This window comes from Stegostoma tigrinum, chromosome 17 (assembly GCF_030684315.1).
Source record: "Stegostoma tigrinum isolate sSteTig4 chromosome 17, sSteTig4.hap1, whole genome shotgun sequence".
Taxonomy (NCBI): domain Eukaryota; kingdom Metazoa; phylum Chordata; class Chondrichthyes; order Orectolobiformes; family Stegostomatidae; genus Stegostoma; species Stegostoma tigrinum.
The window spans coordinates 51,455,812-51,483,425 of NC_081370.1; the positions used below are offsets into that span (position 1 = coordinate 51,455,812).

The following is a 27,614-nucleotide window of genomic DNA, read 5'->3' on the forward strand; positions in this document are numbered from 1 at the left end:
TATCACCACTTTTCAGCAGAGTTAGGAATTGTTTGACGGTGTATGAATGTAATGCAGACTTAGGCCCATTCAAAGTTGCATGCACCAGAGATTATATCAAGTGAAAAACCAAGAATTTGAATAATGAGCTCTTGCTTGCACTAGGACAACGTCCAGAGTAACGCTGATACAAATTTGAAAGTGTTTTCTCTTTTTCAATGAGCTGCATTTGGATACTGAGGTTTTGTAAAGCCCATCATATGAAATCATCTTAATTTCCACACTTCGAATCAAACTTCCTAGAGGACACTTTGAAGCTGTTAATCTTCTTCAGCAATGGGCACACTTTTTTTTACTAAAAAGGAATATTAGGATTCTTTACATGGTTACTGATTTGGTATGTGCCCTGTACACACACTTATGATGTTAATTGGGCACCTGACTCCACTGATCTATTGCTGTAATTAGTAGCTGGTCCATCAGGAATAATGTATAGTGTTGTTGGGTTTAAAGTAGGTGTTCATACATAATTAAGTATTTAAACTGACTTGAACGAGCTTTGAGGCATTGTGTTGGCAGATTGTGTTTCGTGAGTCATTGTTAAGAAATAAAGAAATGCTAAGCATTGAAGAACTTGCTGAGTGTGTGGTGAATAAATTCTGTCACTCATTCTGTCGCATCATCTGATTTTGGTCAGACATTAAAAGTGATTGGAAGCATTTGTTGGTTCTAATGTTTCTAATTCAGCTACTGCTTGAATCTACGAACTACTGCAGACAGAATGAAAATTGGATCAAATTCTTAATGGCATTCATTATGAGCTCAGAGTTTTTGGCACCTTTTGAACAATGTTTTTTACCCCTAGCATTTATGAGATCTGAGTAAATAAATGATCTTTGTGATCTGGTACCTAACAGAGATGCCAGGGGTTTGATGCTTGAATTCCAAGTGACTGGATGCTTGAATCTCTGGCCTCATCAACAATGCACCAGCAAACTCTGATGGTACCAAATGGATATACTACTGAAGACTAACTTTGGTCACTGAAAATCTGTCCACAGCTTTTGCAAGTTACAAGGCTGACAAACTGAACTAGATTAATTTAGGATATCTGGTCAGCGTGGAGGAGTTGAACCAAAGGGTCTGTTTCCATGCTGTACATCTCTATGATGCTGAAAGATTGGATAGGCTGGGACCTATTTTCCTTGAAGCATAGGAGACTGAGGGGAGACCTTTATAGAGGTGTATAAGTTCATGAGGCAGAAATAGCTAACAGCTTTTCCCCATTGTAGGTGAGTCTAACAGTGCAGGGCATAGATTTAAGGTGAGGGGGGGGAGAGATACAAAAGGTGCAATTTTTACACACAGTCGTGAGTGTACAGAACAGGCTGCCAGAGGTAGAGGTGGAAGTGAGTACAATGTCTTCATTTAAGAAAGAATTAGACAGGTACGTGGATAGGATAGGTATGGAGGGATTTGGACCAAACACAGACAAATGGAGCTACTTTAATTGTGAAAACGAGGTCAAAGGGCCTGTTTCCATGCTGTAGTCCTCTACGACTCTCTGTTAATGTCGATGGTATGGGAGGGTACAACATGGTCACCATAATTGTAGCAGAAACCTGTGTATGGAACCGAGCAAATCCAAAATGTTCTAAGTTTAATACCCTTTAAAGAAATCTGCACTTAAATATATGCTGTCTCCTCCACTGACCCACAGAGACAGCATGATGGTAGCACAATGCACACAGCACATGTCAGTTCCTCACTAAACCTGTTTTACCAGCACCTTAGAAACCAGGGTCCTCTACCTTGCACAAAAAACCAGCATGCGGGAATGCTAACATCTCCAGCCTCAATCCCCACCATCTGTAAGCTTCACCTATGTTATTGGAGCAGTACCACCAATCCTTTGTTACTGCTGAAGATCCCATAGCTCCCTTGCTGACTGTGCAATAGGTGTACCTGTGCCAAATGGACTGCATTTTGCTTCAAAAAGGTAGCTATTAACTCACACCTCAAAAGCAGTTAGGGATGAGCAACAAGTGTTGACCCTGCAGGGGATGTCTGTGCTGCAACGAATAATGCAGAAAAAGTGGAAAAAGAACAAGTGGAAATATTTACGGGATGAAAGAAACTTTGAATCGAAGGAAAGGAAAGGAAATCGGCTTCTGTGGTAAGCATGATTGATTTCGGACAGGTTACTAATCTGCAAAATGCATGATCCAAAGTAAAGTCCATGACAAAAGCCTTCAACACACCACTGTGTTTCCTGGCCAATATGTCTGTCTCAGGCTTGCTGCAGTGCTCCAGCGAAACTCAGTGCAAGCTGGAAAAACAGCGCCTCATTTTCCGCTTGGGATTCAATGTTGAGTTCAGTAACTTCAGGGCTTGAGCTCTTGCACATCCTTATCCCAACGCCCACCCATCAGGCCTTGATATCATACAGCCTGCTATCACACATTGTCCATTGCTTGCCACTAACAGTCTTGGTTAATGGTTGATCATCATCCTGGCCAGATTGTTTTCCACTCCTTTGACTGTCTAACCATTCTTTCTGGGCTCTATCTTCACCTATCATTCACTGCATACCCCCTTCCCCTACCCTATTTCTGCATATAAACCAACATGTTCCAAGCTACCGTCAGATCTGAGGAAGGGTCACTGGACTGGAAACATTACCTCTGATTTCTCTCCATAGATGCTGCTAGACCTGCTGGGCTTTTCCAGCCACTTCTGTTTCTGTCCATGAAATATTTGTAGGGTTTCTGTCAATATCTAAACCTAACATTAACTGAGAACCTCATTCTCAACTTTCATTTATAATATTGTCTTTCCTCCCTACTAATTGTATCTTTTATCTCATTGGATGACGAATGCTAATAAGATTTGCTGTTCCTGAAGAGGAATTACTTCATGTTACAGGAGATTCGAAAGGAAGGGATAGGTTTGAGAAAACCGTTGGTGATGTTTTAAAGATTTTCATTACCATGCCTATTGAAATCTTCAACAGAACTGGAATGGTCAAAAGCTTGATGTGCACGAGGTTATTATTCATTAAATCTGAGCAATTGCAGGGATTTAGGAGAAAACAAATGCTTGCAGTAATCTGAGGTACACTTCTGCTCAAGAGCCAGCATACACTTTAAGGACACTGACTGACTGGTTCATTGGTGCCATCTGGCATCGAAGCTAAAATTCATTGTGGTAAATAATTTTAGCAGCAGAGCCGCAATAGGGAACAGAGCAGGATTTTCCACTAAATTATTGGCAGGTGGAATTTAATAGCCCTTTTGCATGCATTGACATTAACAAATGGCAATTTATTCTGCATTTGGAAAGTTTATCTCTGTAACGTGAAACTTGCTCACTTCACGGCACTTGACCAATCGTGACTGACTTAGCATTTGAAGAATTATCCAACTCATACTGACTTATGCATTACAGATGAGCTACCTTGTGTCTGTCTTCACTGTTTAAACATGTAAGTGAATGAACTGAATTAAGAAATGCAGTCTTATTGTGTGAGACATGACTTCAGTTTTTATTATCATCACTATTACAGCATTCTCAATAATAATAACAAATTTTATTTGTACAGCACGTTTTAGTCAAATGAAATGACCCTCACCTCACCACAGGAATGTTATAAATCACATCCCTAAGCCACAGAGGGAGATATTAGATCAAATAACCAATAGTTTGGCCAAAGATATATATTTAAAGGAGTGTGTTTAAAGACCAAAGTAAGGTAGAGGGGCAGCGTGCTGTGACGAGAGCATGTCAGAGGTTTTGACTCAAGGAAACTTAAGATACGGCTACCCATGATGGAGTAATTCGATGTGATATGCTCAAGAAGCCAGAATTAGAGGAGCAAAAAGATCTCAGAAGACTGTCTGAAACAGGAGGAGATTATAGACCTGGGGACGAGTTGAATCAATAGAAAGACAGGAAGACGGGTGAGAATTGTATAATTGAGACATTCTTTGACCAGGAACAATGCAGGTCAACGAACATGAATGCTAACAGGGAACTGAACCTGCCAACACTTTAATAAGAACAGCCAAGCTTTGGATGAGCACGATTTAGGGAGAGTAGAATATGACAGTCCATTGGAGTGCACTGGAATAGGTGTGTCTGGAGGTAATGAAGGCATGGCTAAGGGATTCAGCAAAAGATGAGGTGAGGCAATATTATAAAGTTGGAGAGAGTGCTATTAGTGATGGCATGAATATGACATCGAATATTCATTTTGGAATCCTACATGACACATTAGAGGTGGGAACAGCATTGCTTGATGTTAGGCTTTTGACAGGGTGAGTGATGGAGTATCCATTTATTTGAGTGAAATTTCTGCTCATCCAGTACTGGATGTGGGATATACAGTGGGAGAATGTTGTAGCACTGGAGGAGTTGGGAAACACAGTGGTGAGAGTGAGCTGAGTGGCGTCGGCATTCCAGTAAAAAATAACACTGGGCCTTCTGATGTTACCAAGGGACAGGAGGAAGTGGGTGCGGGAGCGGACAGGGGCATAATCTCATGTGATTATCTGGTTACAGTTAGATAGCTCCAATCGAAGCAGATGAGAGCAGTTGTGGCTAGTTGGCCAACAGTGCAGGGGTGATGGAAGAGGGTGGTGTGGTCATCTGTGTCAAAGGCTGAAGATAGTTCAACAGGGTGAGGACAGAAAATCTATTTTTGTCACACTCATTTAAGACTTTGAGAGGAGATCCTGAACTGGTGCAGGAGTGGTGAGCAGAAACCTGATTGGACAGTCTCTAGTTTGAAAGTGTTTACTTCAATTTATTTTTATGGACCATGTAGAATTTGTTTTATTTAATTATGATCTTGGATATATCATTACTCCAAGCCTAGCAATGCTGCTAAATGAGACCATAGTCACACATCTATACACGTCTGTCGTAGCTGCTCACATTTAATTCTGAGTTTGTATATTTTTAAAATTCTCAGTTGAACAGCCCCATGTTCTGAACCTTTTCTTCCATGATAATCTAGATTCTTCCTAATATCCCTGTATGGAAGGTGGCAAAGACAAATGGACAAGGCTGGGAGAAACATGAAATCAGGGATTTTTATAGTTTAAGGTTTAAAGTCAGCTCTCAAAATGACCTTGATGAGAAATTAGCTGAATTGTGTAACAACTACTTCCTCTGGTGTTAGTGCTTGAATAATTGAAATCAAATTTCACGGATGGGGAGTTAATTTCCACAAGATGACTTCAGCTTTTTTCATATTGGAAATGCCTGTGAGCTTTTTGCCTTGAACTGTCTTCCAGATCATTAAGTAGCAAGGCTGTTTCCAACTAGATGATCGACTATTTTCTCATTGTGTTGCCAATTATTGAAGTAAATACGCATTTCTTTGAAGGAAATCTATTTGCTCAGCACAGGACCAGTTGCACAAGGTACTTCATACAGATCCTCATTCACAACAGGACATTGATCCCTGCCACTACCTAATCATCTCTCTTGCCCATTCAATGGGAAATGGGTTAAATGCGCCCCCCCCCCCCATTTCAACCAGGGATTTAACTGAAGATGCGCAGCTCACAACAAGTTGATTAATAATGGAATCTTCAGTGGAGAGGTGAAATGAAAAAAAAAATTTCTTTTGTCGTGGCTGTCAGCTTCCATAAAAGAGCCACAGAGAAAAATAGATAAACAGGCCATCAGTTTTGAAAGTTTGACATGTTTAAGGGAGACTGCCAAACCTCCTGCAATCCTGGAACATTTTGTCCAGGTTCCAGTAAAGAATTAGTAACATTCTCAGCATGGTTCCTAACCAGCAAAGTAATTTTGGTGATTTATTTGGGGAAAGCAAAAGTTTATTAACTTGTTTCCTTGCCTAACAGATTTGTTTAGTTGCAAGGGACGGAATTAGAAGTTGGTGAGCTATGCCCATCTATTCAACATTATTAGAAGAGCTGACTGCCTTTCAAACCAAATTCTAATCAAATTTCACAAGTGGCCCCTGATTCTCCAGTGCAAGATTCCTCTTGAATGTCAAATGCTGCACATCATTCATTTTGTCAAAAATACAATGAGCAAAAACTTTGCAGAAACGCATTTGCTCTAACCTAATTCAAATAAGTTCGCGTCAAGATGACATTTCTGAAATTAACACTAATTTTTCCTTCACAAATTGATTTTTTTATTTAATGGAGACTGCTGGAGCCTGGCCTGGTCTGCTGGAGAGCCATTAACCGAATGGTAGAGGTCCCTCAGAAGATCAAAGATCCCATTGATGATAGTCGTGCCAGCCAATCAGAGGCCAGCAGACTTACTGAGCAGCATTGCCCAGCAGGATGGCGGTGGATGTTGCCAATGCGATACCCACCTGCAAGGTAGGGTCATTGCTGAATCCCAGGCCCTGGTGGGACACTAGAGATGAGATGCAGGGGAGGTGGAGATTGCAGATGGTCTATAGCGAAAGAATGGATATGGCTTTCAGTGTACATGCCCCTCTCCCCCCAATCTCACAATGCCAGTGTTGATTGGCTCTAAACCCAAGAGCCTTCAGTAACCCCATATGGTGATTACTTGCTTTTCTCCCTGGATGCCAAGCTGGGCAAATCCCAGTGGTAGTCGGATGAGGCCCTTTAATTTGGTGTTAATTGTTTACTTAAAGGGCATGATTTATCCCTTCTCTGTGGAACTTAATAAGAGTGGCAAAAACTACAGCGCCTGATTAAATATCACCCCCATCACCCACCTCCTCACTGGGCTTGCCACAAGATTCTGCTCCTTGATTTTCTGCTCTTGTGTTCTCTCAATTTAGATGAACAAACAGATTTAGATAAATTGGCTTAGTGGTATTATCTCCGGGCTGTTAATTCAGGTAATGTTCTGGGAACCTGAGTTCAAATCTACTTTGGCAGAATTTGAATTCAATAAGGGAAAACATCTGGAATTAAGAGTCTAATGGTGACCATGAACCCATTGTTGTTTTAAAAATAAACCCACCTGGTTCACTAATGTCTTTAGGGAAGGAAAGTGCCATCCTTATCTGGTTTGGCCTATATGTGACTCCAGGTCCACAGCAATGTGGTTGACTTTTAACTGCCCCCAGTTAATTAGAGTTGGGCAATAAATGCTGCCTGGCCAGTGATGCCCTGATCCTGTGAATGAATTTAAAAAAGCAAGGAAATTATGTTGTTACACCTCAATGACTTATCAGATATTCAAGTCACGTCTTTTCAAGTCTGAAATGCCTAGTTTCTCATGTACACCTGTGCTCTGGGACAAGCTATCAACCCCATTGCTTTGATTTGAATTGCCCTAAGGGCATTAAGCAGTCTGCACTAGTTCAGGTACAGTCTGATCTGGGGACTGCAATATCAACATGACAGCTGGAGATTTGCAGCCCTCTCTGTGGTACTGTAATCCAATATCTTATTTCTGCTGTTTTCAGTAAGTAACCTATTAATAATCTTTTGCCTTCCCTACGAATAAATCACCGATGATACAACTCCAGCAATTGAATAATGTGGAGAATACTTCATTCTAACAGTGTGTCCTTTACTAGAACTTGGAACAAAAGGTTCTAAGATTGCAGGAGCTTTATTAAAAGGATTTGCCAATGTCGGATGTTGAAAATTGATGGTCTTCGGTGTCTTTTATCTTCCCGATTGAGGGCAGACAGCAATGATGAAAGAAGTTATCTATGTTTGCAACCTTAGGTTCTCTTTGAGACTGGGCAAAATGCTGATAATTTCCTGCCATCTTTGCTTCTTGGGAGTGGAGCATGGGAGGGCTACCTTGTCAATGAAAGTTGGACTAAAACGAAAGCACACCCAGCAGAAAGGAGAGCTTTAGGCCCCCGATCTGCAGTTTCTGATCAACTTTCAGGGTTTGGAGGAAGCCGTCATAAAACTGTGGCCCAGAGCAGGTCAAGTTTTCCCCCCACAACAGGCTCCCAAATCTACCAGTGGCTAATAAGGTCACGATTACCCTTTTTAACTTCTCTGCCTTGGGATCATACCAGTTTGGCACTGTAACATCAGACAGAGACAATGCTTAAACCTCTAGAGTCAGCAACGACTTCAGATAGACAACTGAGTGCAATCGAACAACCCACTACATTCTTATAAAGTACCCCCCTTAATGTTCAAAGATTATAGCCTTACCTGTGCCAGCAGCAAAAAGGTTCCACACTGTCAATTGTGTAGCATATTTACAATCAGTGACACTTTTTTTTAAATGGCTGAGGTGTTCATTCCCCTGATTATTTGGAACTTTATTTATTTATTTTCTTTTTTATTCCTTCAATCTTTTAAGTTTTTTGGAATTCCATCTTGCCATCAGGTCCGTGACTCTCTCCCAGGAGAAGGATTCTTGTCCTGTTCAGTCACTGCCATGTACATACTGTGTGTTTCCCAGAACACTGACTAAATGCCGATGAAACAAGGTCTTTTTGTTGTTCACAGCGATGGCATGTTAAAGGTGCCTAGAATGATCTGACAGTGTGCTGCAATAGCAGCTTTTGGGTTCATTATGAAATGCTATTTACTGTACAGTTCTACTTTACAAATGGGCCCTCGTGGGGGAAAACCTCTTGCTCTGGGCAGAGGTATCTGGGGAAAATGTTTGTATGGAACTGAATGTCAAGAGTGATCCATCTTCTTGGCTGCAAGGCACATTTGATTCCAACTGCTGTGATTTCAGAGCTGCCTTTGCATTATTCCTATACCACAGCAGCCCTGTTATTGGGCCCTTCTTTGATGGTTTTGATTTGGACAGCTCCCAATCATGCCATCTGATTTAAAAACAGCTTCTAGTCCTTGCCAAGAATAATCTGTGTGCACACTTTCAATCAAGTGCAGTTTTAATAAAAATCCTGGAATGTTTATATACTGAAATAACCAAAAGCAGACATTGCTTTCTCTCGTAGATGCCACCAGATTTGCTGAGTTGCCCCAGCAAATTTTCAAAAACAGTGACCCTTCTTCAGAACTGGAGTTTAAATCTGAACTCGACTCCTTGAGGTGCTTTTAAAAAATGGCTTCAGCATTTAATTTGCTCTCTCTGAAGATCCAGTTCCCCTGCTGATTGCAGTCTGCAGTCTTCCAGAATCTCACTGTGATCCTATATGGTCAATGTGAGCAGGCTGTATAACATGGATCACAGCCCAGCCTGATGCAGTATCTCCAGATCATAAAAAGGTTACAGTATCATCTGCTTCCAGGATGAGGCATTCCAATCCCATACATCCCAGATGTCCTCGTTCTTCAAGGACCGCATATCCCCCAACCTCCCCCCCCCCCCCCCCCCCCCCCGACCTCCCCGATCGTGGTTGAGAATGCCCTCAACCGTGTCTCCTGCATTTCCCGCAACTCGTCCTTCATGCCCCGTCCCCGCAATAACTGCCAAAAGAGTATCCCCCTCGTCCTCACGTGCCACCCCACCAACCTCTGGATACAACGCATCATCCTCCGACACTTCCGCCATCAACAATCTGACCCCACCACTAAAGACATTTTTCCATCCCCACCCTTCTCTGCCTTCTGGAGAGACCACTCTCTCCAGGACTCCCTTGTCTGCTCCACACTCCCCTCCAATCCCACCACACCCGGCACCTTCTCCTGCAACCGCAGGAAGTGCTACACTTGCCCCCACACCTCCTCCCTCACCCACATCCCAAGCCCCAAGATGACTTTCCACATCAAGCAGATGTTCACCTGCACATCTGCCAGTGTGGTATACTGCATTCACTGTACCCGTTGTGGCTCCCTCAACATTGGGGAAACCAAGCGGAGGCTTGGGGACCGCTTTGCAGAACACCAACACTCGGTTCGCAATAAACAACTGCACTTCCCAGTCGCAAACCATTTTAACTCCCCCTCCCATTCCTTAGACGACATGTCCATCCTGGGCCTCCTGCAGTGCCACACTGATGCCACCCGAAGGTTGCAGATACAGCAACTGATATTCCGCTTGGGAACCCTGCAGCCCAATGGTATCAAAGTGGATATCACCAGCTTCAAAATCGCCCCTCCCCCCCACTGCATTCCAAAACCAGCCCAGCTCGTCCCAGCCTGCCTAAACTGTTCTTCCTCTCATCTATTCCCCCCCCCTCCCACCTCAAACCGCACCTCCATTTCCTACCTACTAACTTCATCCTGCCCCCTTGACCTGAACGTCCTCCCTGGACTGATCTGTCTCCTCCCTACCTCCCCACCTATACTCACCTCTACAGGTTCCATCCCCGCCCTTTTAACTTGTCTGGCTCCTCTCCACCTATCTTCTCCTCTATCCATCTTTGATCCGCCTCCCCCTCTCTCCCAATTTATTTCTGAACATTCTCCCCATCCCCCTTTTCTGATGAAGGATCTCTGCCGGAAACATCAGCTTTTGTGGTCCAAAGATGCTGCTTGGCCTGCTGTGTTCATCCAGCTCTACACTTTGTTATACAGTATCAAAGGAGGTCACTTGCCAATCATATCTGTGCTGGCTGTCCAAGTGCAACTCACCAATCCTATTTTCATGCCTCTTTACCCATTGCGCTGCAACTATTTTTGCTTTAGATATTTATTCCAGTTCTTTCTGAAAGATGTTGAAAGCACCTATCCTCTGTGGCAGAATTGAGAATTAGGAGTCACTGTTTGCAAATAAGGGTCACCTATTTAACTGTGAGATGAGGGACCTTTTTTTCTCTGAGTTGAGAATCTTAGGAATTCCCATTCTCAAAAGGCAGTGGATGCAGAACCTTTAAATGTTTTTAAGGCAGATTTTACAGTAGTGTGGAGTTGAGGTTAAAATCAGATCAGCCATAATCTTATTGAATGACAGAGCAGGCCCAAAGGGCTGAGTGGCCTAATATTGTTCCTTGTTTCACTGTATGTTTTTTTTTGAAAGTTACATCTGAAGTTATGTTCATCACACTCTCAGGCAGCACAATCTAAATCCTACCCATGCGCGAATGTTTTTCCTCATGTAGAAAGTAAAGTTTTTTTGTAAAAAACAAAAGAATGCAGATTTGGAAATCAGAAACAAAAAAATTGTTTTCTCTCGTAAATGCCACCAGACTGTGAGGCGGTTACTCAGCGTAGCCTGGTGACCACTTGTGCAGAGCACCTACATTCTGTCTACTTAAAAATGAAACCCTGAACTTCCAGTTGCCTGCCACCTTAACGCAACACCATCCCCGGCCAACATCTCTGTCTCAGGTTTGCTGTAGTGAAACTCCACACAAGCTGGAAGAACAGAGCCGCATTTTCTGTTTGAGAACTCTCTATAGCCTTCTGGACGCAGTATTAAGTTCAACAATTTTAGGGCTTGAGGCACCCTCTCCCGTGTCCTTAACCCAAACCCCACACACCAGGCCCTGTTATCACATGGTCTGCTATTACATACAACCCATTGTTTGCCACAAACAGTCCCCATTAATAGCTTTTCATTCTCCTAAGTTGATTGATGGCACTCCTAGGCCTGTCTAACTGTTATTCGGTCTTTTGGGCTGTCTATCCACCTCTCTTTAGTGCCTCCCCCACCCATATCGTCTGCACGACAAAAAAATTCCTATCTGCCATCAGTTCTGAGAAAGCGTCACTAGACCACAAACTATACCTCCTGATTTCTCTCCACAGGTGCTGCCAGAACTGCCGAGCTTTTCCAGCAACTTCTGTTTTTGTTTCTTGACTTCTTGTTAATATGTTTCTTTCATTTATTTCTAACATTATTTCTTTTCAGCCTAATTGAAAGTCTCTGATCTGTTGCGGCAGCGATTAACTTGATAACAGCACAGACAGATGATAAACTAGGGGACCTTCCCATTTTATGGCTTCACATTGCCCTATTCCTTTTACACACACAAGCATTCGGGGAGCTCCGTAACAATTTTGTGAACACTCCTGTGAGATAACTAATTGCTTACTCAATAGTTGTCAGGACTTTATTACTGGAATATTGCTGATGGTCTAAAATTCTGCAGCATATTAGTTTGTAAAGGTCAAAAAACCACAAAGTGTCCAGTTACCTGGAGACATTCAGTTATTTTTGTAACAAATGATTGTTCCTGTAATTAATGATTGAAATTGCAACTTTTCAGCTAATTCCCCAAAGTATTTCTGTTGCATTCATTCAGTTTTGACATAGCTTGAAGCTGCAGAAAATGGCTTGATATATTTTTATTTGAATTTTTATTAGAATTTAATCGCCATACTGCACTGTTCCTTTCTTTTGAGATTTCAGCCAACAAAGTTCTGTAACCCTTTCATCAGTGTCTCAGTTATCCTCATGTTCTCTGTATACATTCACTCTATGATGAATGCCTTTATTGATGACTCTAACTTCAGCAATTCTTGGGATGTTTTAAAAAATGCTTTGAGGCTGCAAGTTCTCGTAATGACAATAGCAACAGGCATATAAATTTGAACTCATCAGATACCACAATTTTTCAAACCAAAATTAAATTTGCTTGGTAAAGCAGTTAAATACTGCAAGTTCCACATTGACTTTTAAAGTTGATGTGTTGGATCTCCCTTCAATATTGTCTATCTGTTTTGTCATTATGTATCTGGGCTACCCGCTGGATATCTGCTACTTGGCATGCTTGCTACGAGTGGATTTTAAAATGCCATAAAATGTTAATAGAAATGAATGAAGCCCTTTTACAGTGTTGTCAACAAGTTAGGAGGGATGAATTGACCCATTTTCTTTTCCTACCACTCCACTAACCGCAATGAAGATTGACCGTCAAAAGGGTGATAATATGCGAACTATATAGTAGATTATGCATTGCTTAGGATCTGAGACTTAAATTGACTGATCAAGGATTAACATTTTGTAAAAATGACTTCAACAAAGATTTGAACCATGCGCGCGCACGCACACAGACACATGCACATACACACATATGCACACAGACTGTCTGGAAAAAATCTTAAAAAGTGCTTAGGTCAAGTTAGTTATATTCCAGTAAAAAGAATGATTAAGTCTGTACAAATATTATTTTTCTGTAGCCGAAGTCAATATGCTGAAAATCAGTAGTACTGTGCCACTTAAAAACTGAAAGAACTGTGGAAGCTGTAAATCACAGAAAAAAATAGAAATTGCTGAAAAAGCTCAGCAGGTCTGGCAGCATCTGTGGAACAAAATCAGAGTTAACATTCAGGTTGAGTTCTGAGAATTTCTATTGCGTCGCTGTTCTATCTACCTGGATAATTATGGCTGGCTGAATTTCTCTTTCTAGATACAGTGATGTAGATTTTGAAATTTCCCTCACTTGCAGTGATGAGACCTTGTGGTCAATTTTTAAGTCTCAATTTTTGAGAGAGGTTTCACACAAAAGAGAGGGAGCGAAGGCAACTCTATCACGTCTACAAACTGAGTTGTGTAATCTCCCTCCAAGTATTGTAGATTCAGTGAATCCAGTCAAGCAGCTTGTGTTTTCTTTCACAAATGTTACCTTTTTGCTGCAGCCAGGCCCCTTTCCAAAGTGTTCCTTCCAAACAGTCCAAAGATCTAGATATCCAGTCAGTTCTGTTCTCTAAGTTAATATGTTAGTTCAGGAATTTTCAAATGGATTACACAAAAGTAGTCAGAAAGAGAAATCTGTAGTTCACTTCTGTCATTCTGTTGGAAATGAGAAGACCATGTAAACAGTGAACTGGTGTAAGCAACATACTTACTATGGTAGATAATAAAATGTGAGGCTGGATGAACACAGCAGGCCCAGCAGCATCTCAGGAGCACAAAATCTTTCGGGCCTAGACCCTTCATCAGAGAGGGGGATGGGGTGAGGGTTCTGGAATAAATAGGGAGAGAGAGGGAGGCGGACCGAAGATGGAGAGGAGAGTATAGGTAGAGAGGGGATAGGCCAGTCCAGGGAAGACGGACAGGTCAAGGAGTTGGGATGAGGTTAGTAGGTAGGAGATGGAGGTGCGGCTTGGGGTGGGAGGAAGGGATGGGTGAGAGGAAGAACAGGTTAGGGAGGCAGAGACAGGTTGGACTGGTTTTGGGATGCAGTGGGTGGAGGGGAAGAGCTGGGCTGGTTGTGCGGTGCAGTGGGGGGAGGGGACGAACTGGGCTGGTTTTGGGATGCGTTGGGGGAAGGGGAGATTTTGAAGCTGGTGAAGTCCACATTGATACCATTGGGCTGCAGGGTTCCTAAGCGGAATATGAGTTGCTGTTCCTGCAACCTTCGGGTGCCATCATAGTGGCACTGCAGGAGGCCCATGATGGACATGTCATCTAAAGAATGGGAGGGGGAGTGGAAATGGTTTGCGACTGGGAGGTGCAGTTGTTTATTGCGAACCGAGCGGAGGTGTTCTGCAAAGCGGTCCCCAAGCCTCCGCTTGGTTTCCCCAATGTAGAGGAAGCCACGTCAGGTACAATGGATACAGTATACCACATTGGCAGATGTGCAGGTGAACCTCTGCTTAATGTGGAAAGTTATCTTGGGGCCTGGGATAGGGGTGAGGGAGGAGGTGTGGGGGCAAGTGTAGCATTTCCTGCGGTTGCAGGGGAAGGTGCCGGGTGTGGTGGGGTTGGAGGGCAGTGTGGAGTGAACAAGGGAGTCACTGAGAGAGTGGTCTCTCCGGAAAGCAGACAGGGGTGGGGATGGAAAAATGTCTTGGGTGGTGGGGTCGGATTGTAGATGGCGGAAGTGTCGGAGGATGATGCGTTGTATCCGGAGGTTGGTGGGATGGTGTGTGAGAACGAGGGGGGATCCTCTTTGGGCGGTTGTGGCCCTGTCTCTGTCCAACCTGTCTCTGCCTCCCTAACCTGTTCTTCCTCTCACCCATCCCTTCCTCCCACCCCAAGCCGCACCTCCATCTCCTACCTACTAACCTCATTCCGCCTCCTTGACCTGTCCGTCTTCCCTGGACTGACCTATCCCCTCCCTACCTCCCCACCTATACTCTCCTCCCCACCTATCTTCTTTTCTCTCCGTCTTCGGTCCGCCTCCCCCTCTCTCCTTATTTATTCCAGAACCCTCACACCATCCCCCTCTCTGATGAAGGGTCTAGACCTGAAACGTCAGCTTTTGTGCTCCTGAGATGCTGCTGGGCCTGCTGTGTTCATCCAGCCTCACATTTTATTATCTTGGATTCTCCAACATCTGCAGTTCCCATTATCACTCATACTTACTGTGCTTCCTTGATGTAGATAGAAATTCCATGTTGCATTAAAAGTGAGCATAAGGAGAACCCTATCATTGTTCTGTGGAGGACAGGAAGGAGTGAAGACATGTATTAATGTGGGACTTGAATTAGAGGCTTTCCGCACTATGCACCAAAACCTCCTTATGTCCATCTAGTTTATTTCTCATTTCAAAGATGGCAGGTTAGCATATAGATTTCAGAAAATTGAACAACATAGTGTGGGTTGATTTTAAAAAGCTGGGAGATGTTTAGTGTGTGGATTGTTTTTAATGTGATGCTGATTGTTTAATCATTGTAAGCACACAAACAATCCTACCAGCTGAAGTTTCTAAAGTTCTTGGCTTTGATTTCACTTTATCCATAGTGAAACAGTTCACCAATGTCATATAGTCAAAACTCCAATGCAGATATGACAGGACGCAGACATCCACTTCTTTTTTTCACTTGTTAAAGAAATCATAATCCTTTTAAGTTTGAGTTCATGTTTGCATGAGTTCATGTTTTCATGAACTCTGTTCCACAATTGTGCAGTGGAAACTCATTGTTCTGAAGTTTGAGCACTTAACGACAATGGAAGTGACATTTCAAGTACATAATGTACCTTTTAATTCTTTGTGTGGTCTCAATTTAAAGTGTGAAATAGGAAAAGGATTTCCGTAGATAAAAGCTGGGTGAGAGGGCATTTCACCTCCTCAATTCTTCAATGTGTTATTTGCAGTGAAGAAACTATTCTGTCCATAGTGGCTCAGAAGGCTATTTAAATTTATGGACTGCAGCTATAGTTGAAAACGTTGAAATGGGTGTGAGGGCATTTGAAATATCTGATTGATTTCAGTTCTAGATAAATGCGAGTGCCATGGAAATTTTTTTAAAAAGCAGCTGCTTCATTCTCCCATCTTAAAGGAACCAAAGCAACAACAACACTTTGCATTTACACAGGACAGTTGATACATTATAGCATCCTGAGTTACTCAACAGGAGAATAATGGAAGAAAATATGCCACTGAGTCATGTGAGGAGGTGGTTGAGTTTTAAGGAATGCTTTAAAGAATGTGATGTTTAAGGTAGGGCTTCCCTAACCTTTTACCATCATGTCCCTATTTCAGAATTTTCAGATTTGCCCAGACCTCCGACCTGAGAGTCGTCAAGTAATGTGCCTGACTGTTGAGAGAACAGATTTGTGTGGGGTTAGGGGAGACTGTGAGACCTGTGAGAATGCAATTAAGGGGGTAAAAAGCAGTTTAATGCGTAGGGTTTGAAAGTAAAACAAACCTACAACCTTGAGATTATGCCTTTTCAGTACAGGATTACGAACTACAAGTTTCAGCAGATAGCCTTCACCAGCTATTGACAAAAGTGGGAGATTTAATTAGTTTTAAAGTTGGCACTTGGTCAGTACCCCATGGCAACCATTACTGTCAGAGGTCACAACCCCACATTTTTTTGGCAGATGACCTCATAGTGGGTCAGGGGTGGGGTATGGGTATGCCCCACAGTTTAGGAAATCATAGTTTAAGAATTCAGTGCAGAAAATACAGCCAGCCATTCTCGGGATGAACAATTAAAATCACAGGATTTGCAAGAGGCCAGAATTAGCAAAGGGGTAGAGGACTCAGAGGGTAGGTGGCCTCGGTGAGTTTATTGTGATAAGGTGATGTCGTTGAGCTATACAGGGCAGCTGATGGAGGGCAGTGCATGCAGGGATGTTGAGTGGATGGAACACTGTTAGGTATGAAGCAGCGAGGTCGCAGCATTTTAGATGTGTGCAAATCCAAGGAGGAAAAAGACCCACAAGGAAAGCATTGAAATAGTCAGCCCTGGAAATAACAACGGGATGGATGAGGGCTTCAGTAGCAGATGAGCTGAGGTGGAGGCTGAAACGGATTGGACGGCACTGATTGTCAGACATCAGAGAAATAAGAAGACATCAAAATTGAAACAAATCTTCCTTGCTGGAAAATTCTGGCTGATTTGCCCTCTCTCCTTTAATTACTTGGGAATACTGAGATCATATAAATTGAATCAAACCTTTCTGGCCTGTGTGACTCCAATCCTAGCAATTATTAACTAATTTATAACTTCATTGTGCACCAGATGGCCCAGATGCTTCCTTGTGAATGGACACTTGAAAAATGGAGATGCCTGTTTGAGTAAACTGCATTATCAGGGGTGAAAGGATATTCTCTTAACTATGGTCTCTAATGACCTGTTGTACATTTGAATCAGAGTTCCAGAATCTGCTGTATTTTGTTGTTAGTTGCATTGGTGTCCTGCCTCTCTGGTTTTAAAGCCATTGCAAGTGGGAAATTTGTAGTGAGCATCATTGTTTGCCAGTGAAGACTTTATCTTGAGATTGACATTTACTGGTGATGCTGACTGAGCAGCTTTTACAACCAGCTGTCAGGCCTCCTGACAAAGGAAAATTGCTTGAAGCAAATTTTAATTCTCGTTACTTCAGAAGGTATAGACCAACAGCAAATAGGTTAAAAACCACAAAACCTCAATTATTCAGATGTGATATGCACCACCAGGTCATCTTTTTACCTGTTGCTTACTGCTGTCTAACCTCTGTGGAGTAAATAAACTGATATTGTGTTGTGTGTTTATTGCTGGATCAGATCAATTTATGTTCATGGATAATAGTTGGAACCGTGGCGTTTAGAGAATGTAATTGGAGAAAAGATTACATTACAAATGTACTTTGCTTCTTGTCCAAAGCTGTTCGTGTTCACCTATAGCACAGTAAGACCCTTTATCATTGCTTGGTTAGTCATGGGATACAGTTTGACACATTCTCTTGCCCTAGGTTTAAAAGATGGCTTACACCATCTTATTTAACCAGTGAAAAGGATTGATGCTTGGAAACCTTTAACTCTTATTTCAAGATTTGTTGTAATAGTAGCAATGGGATCTGTGTTCACCTGTTGCTTACTGTTTTGGAAGGAACCTATAGGGTTTATAACGCAACTGATGTAATTTCATTTGAGGAGCTCCAGTCAGAATTTAAACGGGATATGCTGGACATACTAAACACTCCAGGCCTTGTGTGGAGTGACGAGGTGAGTTAACACTTTAGATATGGATTGCTCATCAATACTGAAACCTGAAGGATATAGACAGATTGGGCCTGGACCGTGCTGACTAACAAACTGTCTTTAATTGAAATGACAATGGCGCTGTCCTGTTTCGTACCCAATCCCCCTCCATTCTACAATCCATTGTTTGTGTGAATGCTTTATAGTCACTGTTTACATTTGCTCTGGAGGGACAGCATTAACTCGCACACTGAGAAGCTGAATTTTTTTTCCCAGCCATTTTTGTAAGATGGAGATGATGAGATATCTCTTCCTTCAGGCAGTGAATCTTTTGAGATTCTCTTGCCCAGAGTGCAGTGTGCACTGAGTTGCTGATTAGGGATGAGGGTGGTCGAATTGTTTGAGCACACAAGGATCTGGAGATAGAGCGGAAATGGAGTTGACAAGAAAGATAGTCGCAATCTTAGTGAATGGTGTGGAGCAGGCACAAGGAACTGAACGGCCCACTCTTGCTCATATTTATTGTCTACACCTTGCTTTCTCTAGTTGCAGCAATCGCTGGTGAAATTTCCAATGTTATTAAAGAGCCATTGGCTTATTTCCTTGGGTGGACAACCTGGGCTGTCTCCAAGACTCTGATGTTTGCTCAGCGTCTATTGCCATTTTACTTAACCCAACCTGTTCCCAGCTACACAAAGCAACGCCATAGTCTAATGTGGAATAACCAAGTGTAGAGCTGGATGAACACAGCAGGCCAAGCAGCATCAGAGGAGCAAGAAGCCAGATGTTTCAGGCCTAGACCCTTCTGGACCTGAAACGTCAGCCTTCCTGCTCCTCTGATGTTGCTTGGTCTACTGTGTTCATCCAGCTCTACACCTTGTTATCTCAGATTCTCCAGCATCTGCAGTTCCTACTATGTCGATCGAAGTTTGCGCCACCCAGGATTGTACCATCTTTAAAGACTTAGCGACAGCAGCTGTTACTGCCACAGAATCCCCCCCCCCCCCCCCCCAGAACATGTCAGTGTGGTTGCAGTCCCATTTGTGGAATCTCAGACCTACCTATCATGTCAGGGGTTGTTAAACTGGGTCATGACCCCAGTGACATGTACGCATGGGGTCACAAATTCTGTGGAAGTGATGGCAGCTGTTGAGCTAAGACTCCAGTTTGACAGCCCCTGGGATATTTGTTTTTAGAATTATTCTCCATCCACCTGTTCACATGCTGTGAAGCACCTCAGTGGCAGATGGGATTGAGCCCAGATCTTTGGCCCAGATGAAGAGATCCTGCCATTGCATCACAAGAGTCCAAGGCCATTTTCAATGAGTGTAACCTTAAAACTTTTCTCCCATTGTGTGTGGCCTAGTCCCGTGAGATCGGAGACTCCATCGCTGATGTCAAAAGTAAGTGTCTTGTTGGTTATCACAGATCACAGAATCCCTATAGTGTGGAAACAGGCCCTTTGGCCCAAAAAGCCCACACTGACCCTCAGATTGTGATTAGTTGTTTGAACCCCGACCCCACTCAACAACCTTTCCAATTGCCTCCTGTTTTACACTCTGGGATTGCAACAAATGTGAGCCATTACAATGGGGTCACACAGAAGGAAGGTTTGGGAAATACTGAGAGGAACAACAGTGTAGTGTTGACATTGCATGGCAATTGAGAGACTAGCAAGATCTATAACGCCTGTCTAGAGCAGCTAGCATTGGTGAAATTGTAACTGGAGGTTCAGAATGTGGGAGACAGTGACATATCTTTTTTAGGCAGGGATCTCGTCTTAATATGTTTACAATTTGACCAGATCTCAGAAAATCTTCCTCCATTCGGATGTTTATTTTTAAGAGTAATATGCATCACGTCTTCAAATCAAAAGTTTTACATCTGGCAGAGTTGTCTAATTGAAGCAGTGAACTATCAGTGCAGCTCAAGTGATTTGAATAAGTGAATTGTGCAGAATGAATTCACAATAGTTACAGAGGAAGTAATGATTCAAATTGTTTTTAAGTGAATGCCAATTTCAATGCAATTAAGTAAAAGCTGATGAAAATAAAAAAAAATGTAAGGCTGAATTTTCAAAAAACCTTCGGTCGAGATGCAGCCCTGGGTGTGATAGGAGGATCCCACTGATTTCAGTTTTGAGTTTTTGCAGGGTCATATACAGGCTGGAAATGGAAAACTCACTCAGCACCAATTAACAGCCACTAAACTGCTCAAACAGCAGTTTCAATGGGATCTGTCCATTCGGAGTAGAAATTTTTGTATTTAAACTCAACATGATTGTATATTCTTGTGTATGTTGGTGATTGGATGCTGCGTTCAACACAGGGTCAAAGTAGTTTAATTTTTTGTTTCAAAGGCTGGCCAACGTTGAACCTTTTGCTTGTCAATGATTGTTTTCTGTTATGTTTGTCGTCCTTGCTGTGAGAGGAGCTGCCTCTTCTTAGCAGATAGACCCCAATATGGCTGCCATCTGTCTGCATTGCTAACATTGTGTCAGGCAGCCCCTGGCTCCTCAAGGTGCCAGGCACCTCTTGAGTGCTAGTGTTTTAAAATTGCGTCATAAATAAATGGAGGTGATGCTTGAATTGGAGACCCAGAATTGAACCAGGGTTTCGGCTCCTTGGAACCAGTGCAATAAATGTTAATTAACATGCGCTTAGTATGTATGCACAAGATAACAGCTTGCTATGTTGAATATGGTGAAATTTTAAGAGCCGTATGAACTGAATTGCGAAATGTTGATCCTGCCATGTTTAACTTATGAACATGCAATGTGGCTGACAGCAGGAGCAAACCATGTCCTGCTGCTTTATCTGTTTGACAAATTAAAATCATCTCACCTAACATAGTATTAAGTTATGTCTATCAGATGCATCGATTTGGTTTGGTTGCTTGGTAATTAGGCAGAACTGAGATGCAATGGAAGGAACACATGTATTATGCTGGTGGAAAAGAAACAAATCTTTGTCTTTTCTCAGAGAGCTGTGACAGCCCACAGTGAGACCATAATTTGTATAAGACAGTCTTTGAGATTAAAGACTGTGTCCATTTCATTTCCTGTTGGAAACAGTTCCCACACAGTAGCAGATCCAAAAATAATGAACAGCTTTAAAGAAATCTGGAGCACATTTGCTTAGCAAAATCTTTCCTTTTTCAAGGAGTTTCTTTACTATAAATGTGAGTCATGCTTGAAATGGTTGAGGCTAAACATGGAAGAAAGTGGCCATTGTTGACAATTAGCAGCCTTCTGGAGTATAAATTGTTGTGATTGTTTGTTTGAAATTTGGCATTCTTGCATTTGTCCTGAAGAACGCAAAACAAAAGGTATGCCAACGTGTATTTTGTTAACCGTGTACAAGGCACATTACTTCATTTTATGCTTACAAGACTATGTGACAGTTGACACAGCAGAATGGAATTCTTGTTAAAGTATTTAAGCTTTTTCAGATTTGTTTAAAAAATCCTTGTAAGAGGCCATTTACTTTTTGGTTAGCATAGCTACTAAAACATTCCAACTTTCAAAGCGTCGGCCTCCAATGTATTTCCAAAAGTGAAAATAAATTGAGGATAGCATTGGCCAAGCATGCATGACTTAGTTGGAAATATGTGTGGTTTAAACCCAATCCATTATTTCCTTTCCTGCATAGGCGCGTGAGTTAGAATAAAACCACAATATGAATGTTTAAACTATGCTAATAGACATTATTGGACCTCATTTCTTTGAACGTTCAGCAAAGAGGTTTATTTTGTTAATACAAAGCTACATTTTTTCATGCTATTGCTTGATCTTTCTGATGCCTTGTATATTTTGAATATGGAAAGGTTTCTTATTTAACTGGGAACTGATTTTATTTAAGCAGGACTTGTTTAGAGATTGCAAAATGGAAACGAGTGGTTAAGATGCATCAGCATGTTTTGGTATTTATCCACTGCACAAAATATAATTGGAATGCCATAGTCCTAAGGCCCTGAATATAAAATGATCTCTGCAGTACCTTTGGTACTTCACTACACTTTTTTATTATTCAATGATAGGCCAAGCAGCATCAGAGGAGCAGGAAAGCTGATGTTTCGGGTCCAGTTTCGAAACATCAGCTTTCCTGTTCCTCTGCTGCTTAGCCTGCTGTGTTCATCCAGCTCTACACCTTGTTATCTCAGATTCTCCACCATCAGCAGTTCCTTCTGTCTCTACTAGTCAATGATCTTCTGTTGAATTCACAGGAATATGTTGTGTCTCCCTGCAGGTGTGACAGGATCAGGAGGCAGTGAATGCTCGTGTGGCAGAAATCATTTCACTTGTGCAGTGAGTGCCTTTGGTGAATGCACCTGCATACCGGCCCAATGGCAATGTGATGGGGACAATGACTGTGGTGACCACAGTGATGAAGATGGCTGCAGTAAGTGACCTATTCAATTACTGAGAACTAATCCGTGTTCTTCTCTCAGTTCTATGTTGCTATGGTCAGGCTATTGTAGTTTTTGACTCTTTTTTTTCCTCTCCTTCTTTAAAATATCCCTTTCTCTCTGAAGCTTCTATTATTTTTGCAATTTTTTGTTCGCCATTTTCCTGTGAGTTTTGACTGTTCGTATAAGAATGATTGATTGATTTTGCCCTTTTGGAATCTAAATGTTCTAATTGCAGCACCAAGATACGGGCCTCATTGATGGTGAACGGCCCTGCCTAACAAGAGAGAAAACAGAGGGTTTGCTAGCTGTCTGTGATAATGTCTGTAACGTGACAAAGCTACATATCATTTGGGGCTCTAAGTTATGGGTCACCAATGTCCAGGTACACAACTTTTTAAAAAAAAGACAGACTGACACGTCAAATAAAGATCAGGGAACTCCTTGGATGGCAAGATTACGGCCACAAGATTAGCAAACGTCACCCCAAAAACTGGATAGATGAGCAAGTTGATCATAAGATAGAAAATTGAGCTGTAGCAATTTTCGGCGAAAGAGCTTCATTATGAAGACTAAAACAGTGGCACGACAAAAACCTTAGGGAACGGTGAAGAAGAGCCTGAATAAGCTGAAGGGGGCTGAACACAATCACAAGAAATTCCACAATGCTAAGGAAACAACTGGGGAGAGGTGAAAGTGTCAAAGGCTGCAGGTGGAGATGAAGATTAGTGTGAACACAGATGTTTTCAGTGGCTGAGAGTGCGACAGTCTCTCGGAATGAGGATGATGCTCACTCATGGCAAGAACTTTTTATGGTGTATTGTGGAGGTTGAAACGCTGTAGCTGTCCCCACGGTTGACCAGGAAGCTCTCATGCTCTTACCACCTGCCATCAGTATTGGAAGGATTTACAAATGAATAGTCACCTGAGTTCTGGCCATGTTCTGATCCACCTTCTATTGCCATTCGGATGGGCCTTAAAGCCAGAGGATCTGACCCTGAGCTAAGGGTGCAATGACTGCACCACATGAGTCCTCCTCTTCTCAATGATTATTCCTTAAAAACTAGAAACATTGGTCGTGTTCTCCATTAAAGGAGATGACTGAGGTTTGCACAGATACATGAGGTGAAGAACATTCTTAAAGGGTTCAAAACAATCAAATTCCAAAGGTTGAATGATTTCTACTCCAGGTCATTAAGGATGGTTTTGGATGAAGTGGGAGACTGTAACACTGATTTATGTTTGGTTCTGGTCACTGATTCGGTGAGCCAGTTCACCCTCCAGCTGCTTGATGCCTGAGCAGTGATATGGGATAAAGGCTGAGGAACTATACTATTTTACCTATGATGTTGTGGCCATAACAGAGACATGGATTTCTCATGGGCAGGAATGGTTGCTGGATCTTCCAGGGTTTAGAACATTTAAAAAGAATAGGGAGGGGGGAAAAAGAGAGGAGGGGGTGTAGCACTACTAATCAGAGAGGGTATCACAGCTACAGAAGCTTCCATTGTCGAGGAAGATCTGCCTACTGAGTCAGTATGGGTGGAAATTAGGAACAGCAAGGGAGTAGTCACCTCGTTAGGGGTTTACTACAGGCCCCCCAATAGCAGCAGGGAGATTGAAGAAAGCATAGGTCGACAGATTTTGGAAAAGTGTGGACGCAGTAGGGTTGTTGTAATGGGTGACTTTAACTTTCCTAATATTGATTGGAACCTCCTTCGAGCAGAAGATTTGAATGGAGCTGTTTTTGTAAGGTGTGTTCAGGAGGGTTTCCTAACGCAGTACGTTGACAGGCCGACGAGGGGAGAGGCCATTCTAGACTTGGTGCTCGGAAACGAGCCGGGGCAGGTATCAGATCTTGTGGTGGGAGAGCATTTTGGTGATAGTGACCATAACTGCCTCACATTCTACATAGCTATGGAGAAGGAGAGGATTAGGCAAAATGGGAGGATATTTAATTGGGGAAGAGGAAACTATGATGCGATTAGACATGAGTTAGGAAGCATGGACTGGGAGCAGTTGTTCCATGGTAAGGGAACTATAGACATGTGGAGACTGTTTAAGGAACAGTTGTTGGGAGTGATGAGTAAATATGTCCCTCTGAGAAAGGCAAGAAGGGGTAAGATAAAGGAACCTTGGATGACGAGAGCGGTGGAGCTTCTTGTGAAAAGGAAGAAGGTAGCTTACATAAGGTGGAGGAAGCTAGGGTCAAGTTCAGCTAGAGAGGATTACATGCAGGCAAGGAAGGAGCTCAAAAATGGTCTGAGGAGAGCCAGGAGGGGGCACGAGAAAGGCTTGGCAGAAGGAATCCGGGAAAACACAAAGGCATTTTACACATATGTGAGGAATAAGAGAATGGTCAAAGAAAGAGTAGGGCCGATCAGGGATAGCATAGAGAACTTGTGTGTGGAGCCTGAGGAGGTAGGGGAAGCCCTAAATGAGTTTTTTGCTTCTGTCTTTACGAAAGAAACAAACTTTGTAGTGAATGAAACATTTGAAGAGCAGGTGTGCATGCTGGAATGGATAGAGATAGAGGAAGCTGATGTGCTGAAAATTTTGTCAAACATTAAGATTGACAAGTCGCCAGGCCCGGACCAGATTTGTCCTCGGCTGCTTTGGGAAGCGAGAAATGCAATTGCTTCGCCACTTGCAAAGATCTTTGCATCCTCGCTCTCCACTGGAGTCGTACCTGAGGACTGGAGAGAGGCAAATGTAATTCCTCTCTTCAAGAAAGGAAATAGGGAAATCCCCGGCAATTATAGACCAGTAAGTCTCACGTCTGTCGTCTGCAAGGTGTTAGAAAGGATTCTGAGGGATAAGATTTATGACCATCTGGAAGAGCATGGCTTGATCAAATACAGTCAACACGGCTTTGTGAGGGGTAGGTCATGCCTTACAAACCTTATCGAGTTTTTTGAGGATGTGACTAGAAAAGTTGATGAGGGTCGAGCTGTGGATGTGGTGTATATGGACTTCAGTAAGGCATTTGATAAGGTTCCCCATGGTAGGCTCATTCAGAAGGTCAGGAGGAATGGGATACAGGGGAACTTAGCTGCTTGGATACAGAATTGGCTGGCCAACAGAAGACAGCGAGTGGTAGTAGAAGGCAAATATTCTGCCTGGAAGTCAGTGGTGAGTGGGGTTCCACAGGGCTCTGTCCTTGGGCCTCTACTGTTTGTAATTTTTATTAATGACTTGGATGAGGGGATTGAAGGATGGGTCAGCAAGTTTGCAGACGACACAAAGGTCGGAGGTGTCGTTGACAGTGTAGAGGGCTGTTGTAGGCTGCAGCGGGACATTGACAGGATGCAGAGATGAGCTGAGAGGTGGCAGATGGAGTTCAACCTGGATAAATGCGAGGTGATGCATTTTGGAAGGTCGAATTTGAAAGCTGAGTACAGGATTAAGGATAGGATTCTTGGCAGTGTGGAGGAACAGAGGGATCTTGGTGTGCAGATACATAGATCCCTTAAAATGGCCACCCAGGTGGACAGGGTTGTTAAGAAAGCATATGGTGTTTTGGCTTTCATTAACAGGGGGATTGAGTTTAAGAGCCGTGAGATCTTGTTGCAGCTCTATAAAACTTTGGTTAGACCGTACTTGGAATACTGCGTCCAGTTCTGGGCGCCGTATTATAGGAAAGATGTGGATGCTTTGGAGAGGGTTCAGAGGAGGTTTACCAGGATGCTGCCTGGACTGGAGGGCTTATCTTATGAAGAGAGGTTGACTGAGCTCGGTCTCTTTTCATTGGAGAAAAGGAGGAGGAGAGGGGACCTAATTGAGGTATACAAGATAATGAGAGGCATAGATAGAGTTGATAGCCAGAGACTATTTCCCAGGGCAGAAATGGCTAGCACGAGGGGTCATAGTTTTAAGCTGGTTGGAGGAAAGTATAGAGGGGATGTCAGAGGCAGGTTCTTTACGCAGAGAGTTGTGAGAGCATGGAATGCGTTGCCAGCAGCAGTTGTGGAAGCAAGGTCATTGGGGTCATTTAAGAGACTGCTGGACATGTATATGGTCACAGAAATTTGAGGGTGCATACATGAGGATCAATGGTCGGCACAACATTGTGGGCTGAAGGGCCTGTTCTGTGCTGTACTGTTCTATGTTCTATGTTCTAAGAGAAGGTCCCTGAAGAATTTCTTTTGAGGTAAGTCAGAGATCTTGAACAATAGAGTCAAAGTATTTGTAGAAATTATTTCATGTCAGTCTATGTGAGTAGGTCAAAAGTTGAGTTTCTAATCAAAAAGAGTTTGGCACAAGTATTTTCATAAGTTTTTGAAATAATACAAGTTTTATGTGCATCTTCACTCTTCTGACTATTCATATGTGCTCAGAGTTACTTCAGATTACTCATCTGAGACTGTGAATTCGAGAGCAGTTATCGCATTCTAGCACTTCCAGATGCACAAATGTGTTGTATTTATCAAACAAGAGAAATAATCTTTAAACATGTAATAGAACAGATTTCTGTCTGCACTGTCCCATTTTCTCCTCCCACACTCAAAGGTACTTGCGGGTTGCAAGACAGTTTTGACATCCACCATCAATCCCGTCACACCTCAGCCAAGTGACATTTGTTCATGCTAATACTTGGGTTTGAACAGAAAGGGTGGGGATATTGAAGATAAAGTTGATCCTCTTGTTTCAAACTAATGACAGGCTATTTATCTGATTTTTGAAAAGGTTCAGTTTTGTCATTTTGTCATATTCATATGAATCTGCAGATTTTCTTTAACAACGTACTAGCAGTCTAATACACAAGAAGTAATTAAAAAAACACAAACCAAGCTATCTAAAAAGAGAAGATAATTAGAATAATCTTAAACTACACAGCAAAACAAAGCTTTAAATGTTTCCCAACACTGTCCATCACAAAGAATCAAGTCCAGAGAAATTACATTCCTATCTCAACTCTTTATGTTTCTACTTCACAAAATCATTACCATTTCTGTGGTGTGGAATGTGGACCCAACTTGATGAGATCTTTCCAAGTTGACTGACATTACCGTCACATGTAACTGAGAGTCTAAATTCACTCAGTTCTAATAATCTGCAGATTTTAGTC

The 27,614-nt window shown here is 42.5% G+C and overlaps 1 protein-coding gene across 4 annotated transcripts in view; it reads left to right on the forward strand.

Moving 5' to 3' along the window:
• Positions 1-27,614, forward strand: part of lrp4 (low density lipoprotein receptor-related protein 4) — a 377,362-nt gene that overhangs the window by 159,885 nt on the left and 189,863 nt on the right. For all 4 annotated transcript variants that reach the window (XM_048545554.2, XM_048545552.2, XM_048545551.2 and 1 more), the window contains exon 2: positions 22,387-22,539. In XM_048545554.2, the coding sequence (XP_048401511.1) occupies positions 22,387-22,539 (153 nt within the window). The remainder of the gene's footprint in view (positions 1-22,386; positions 22,540-27,614) is intronic.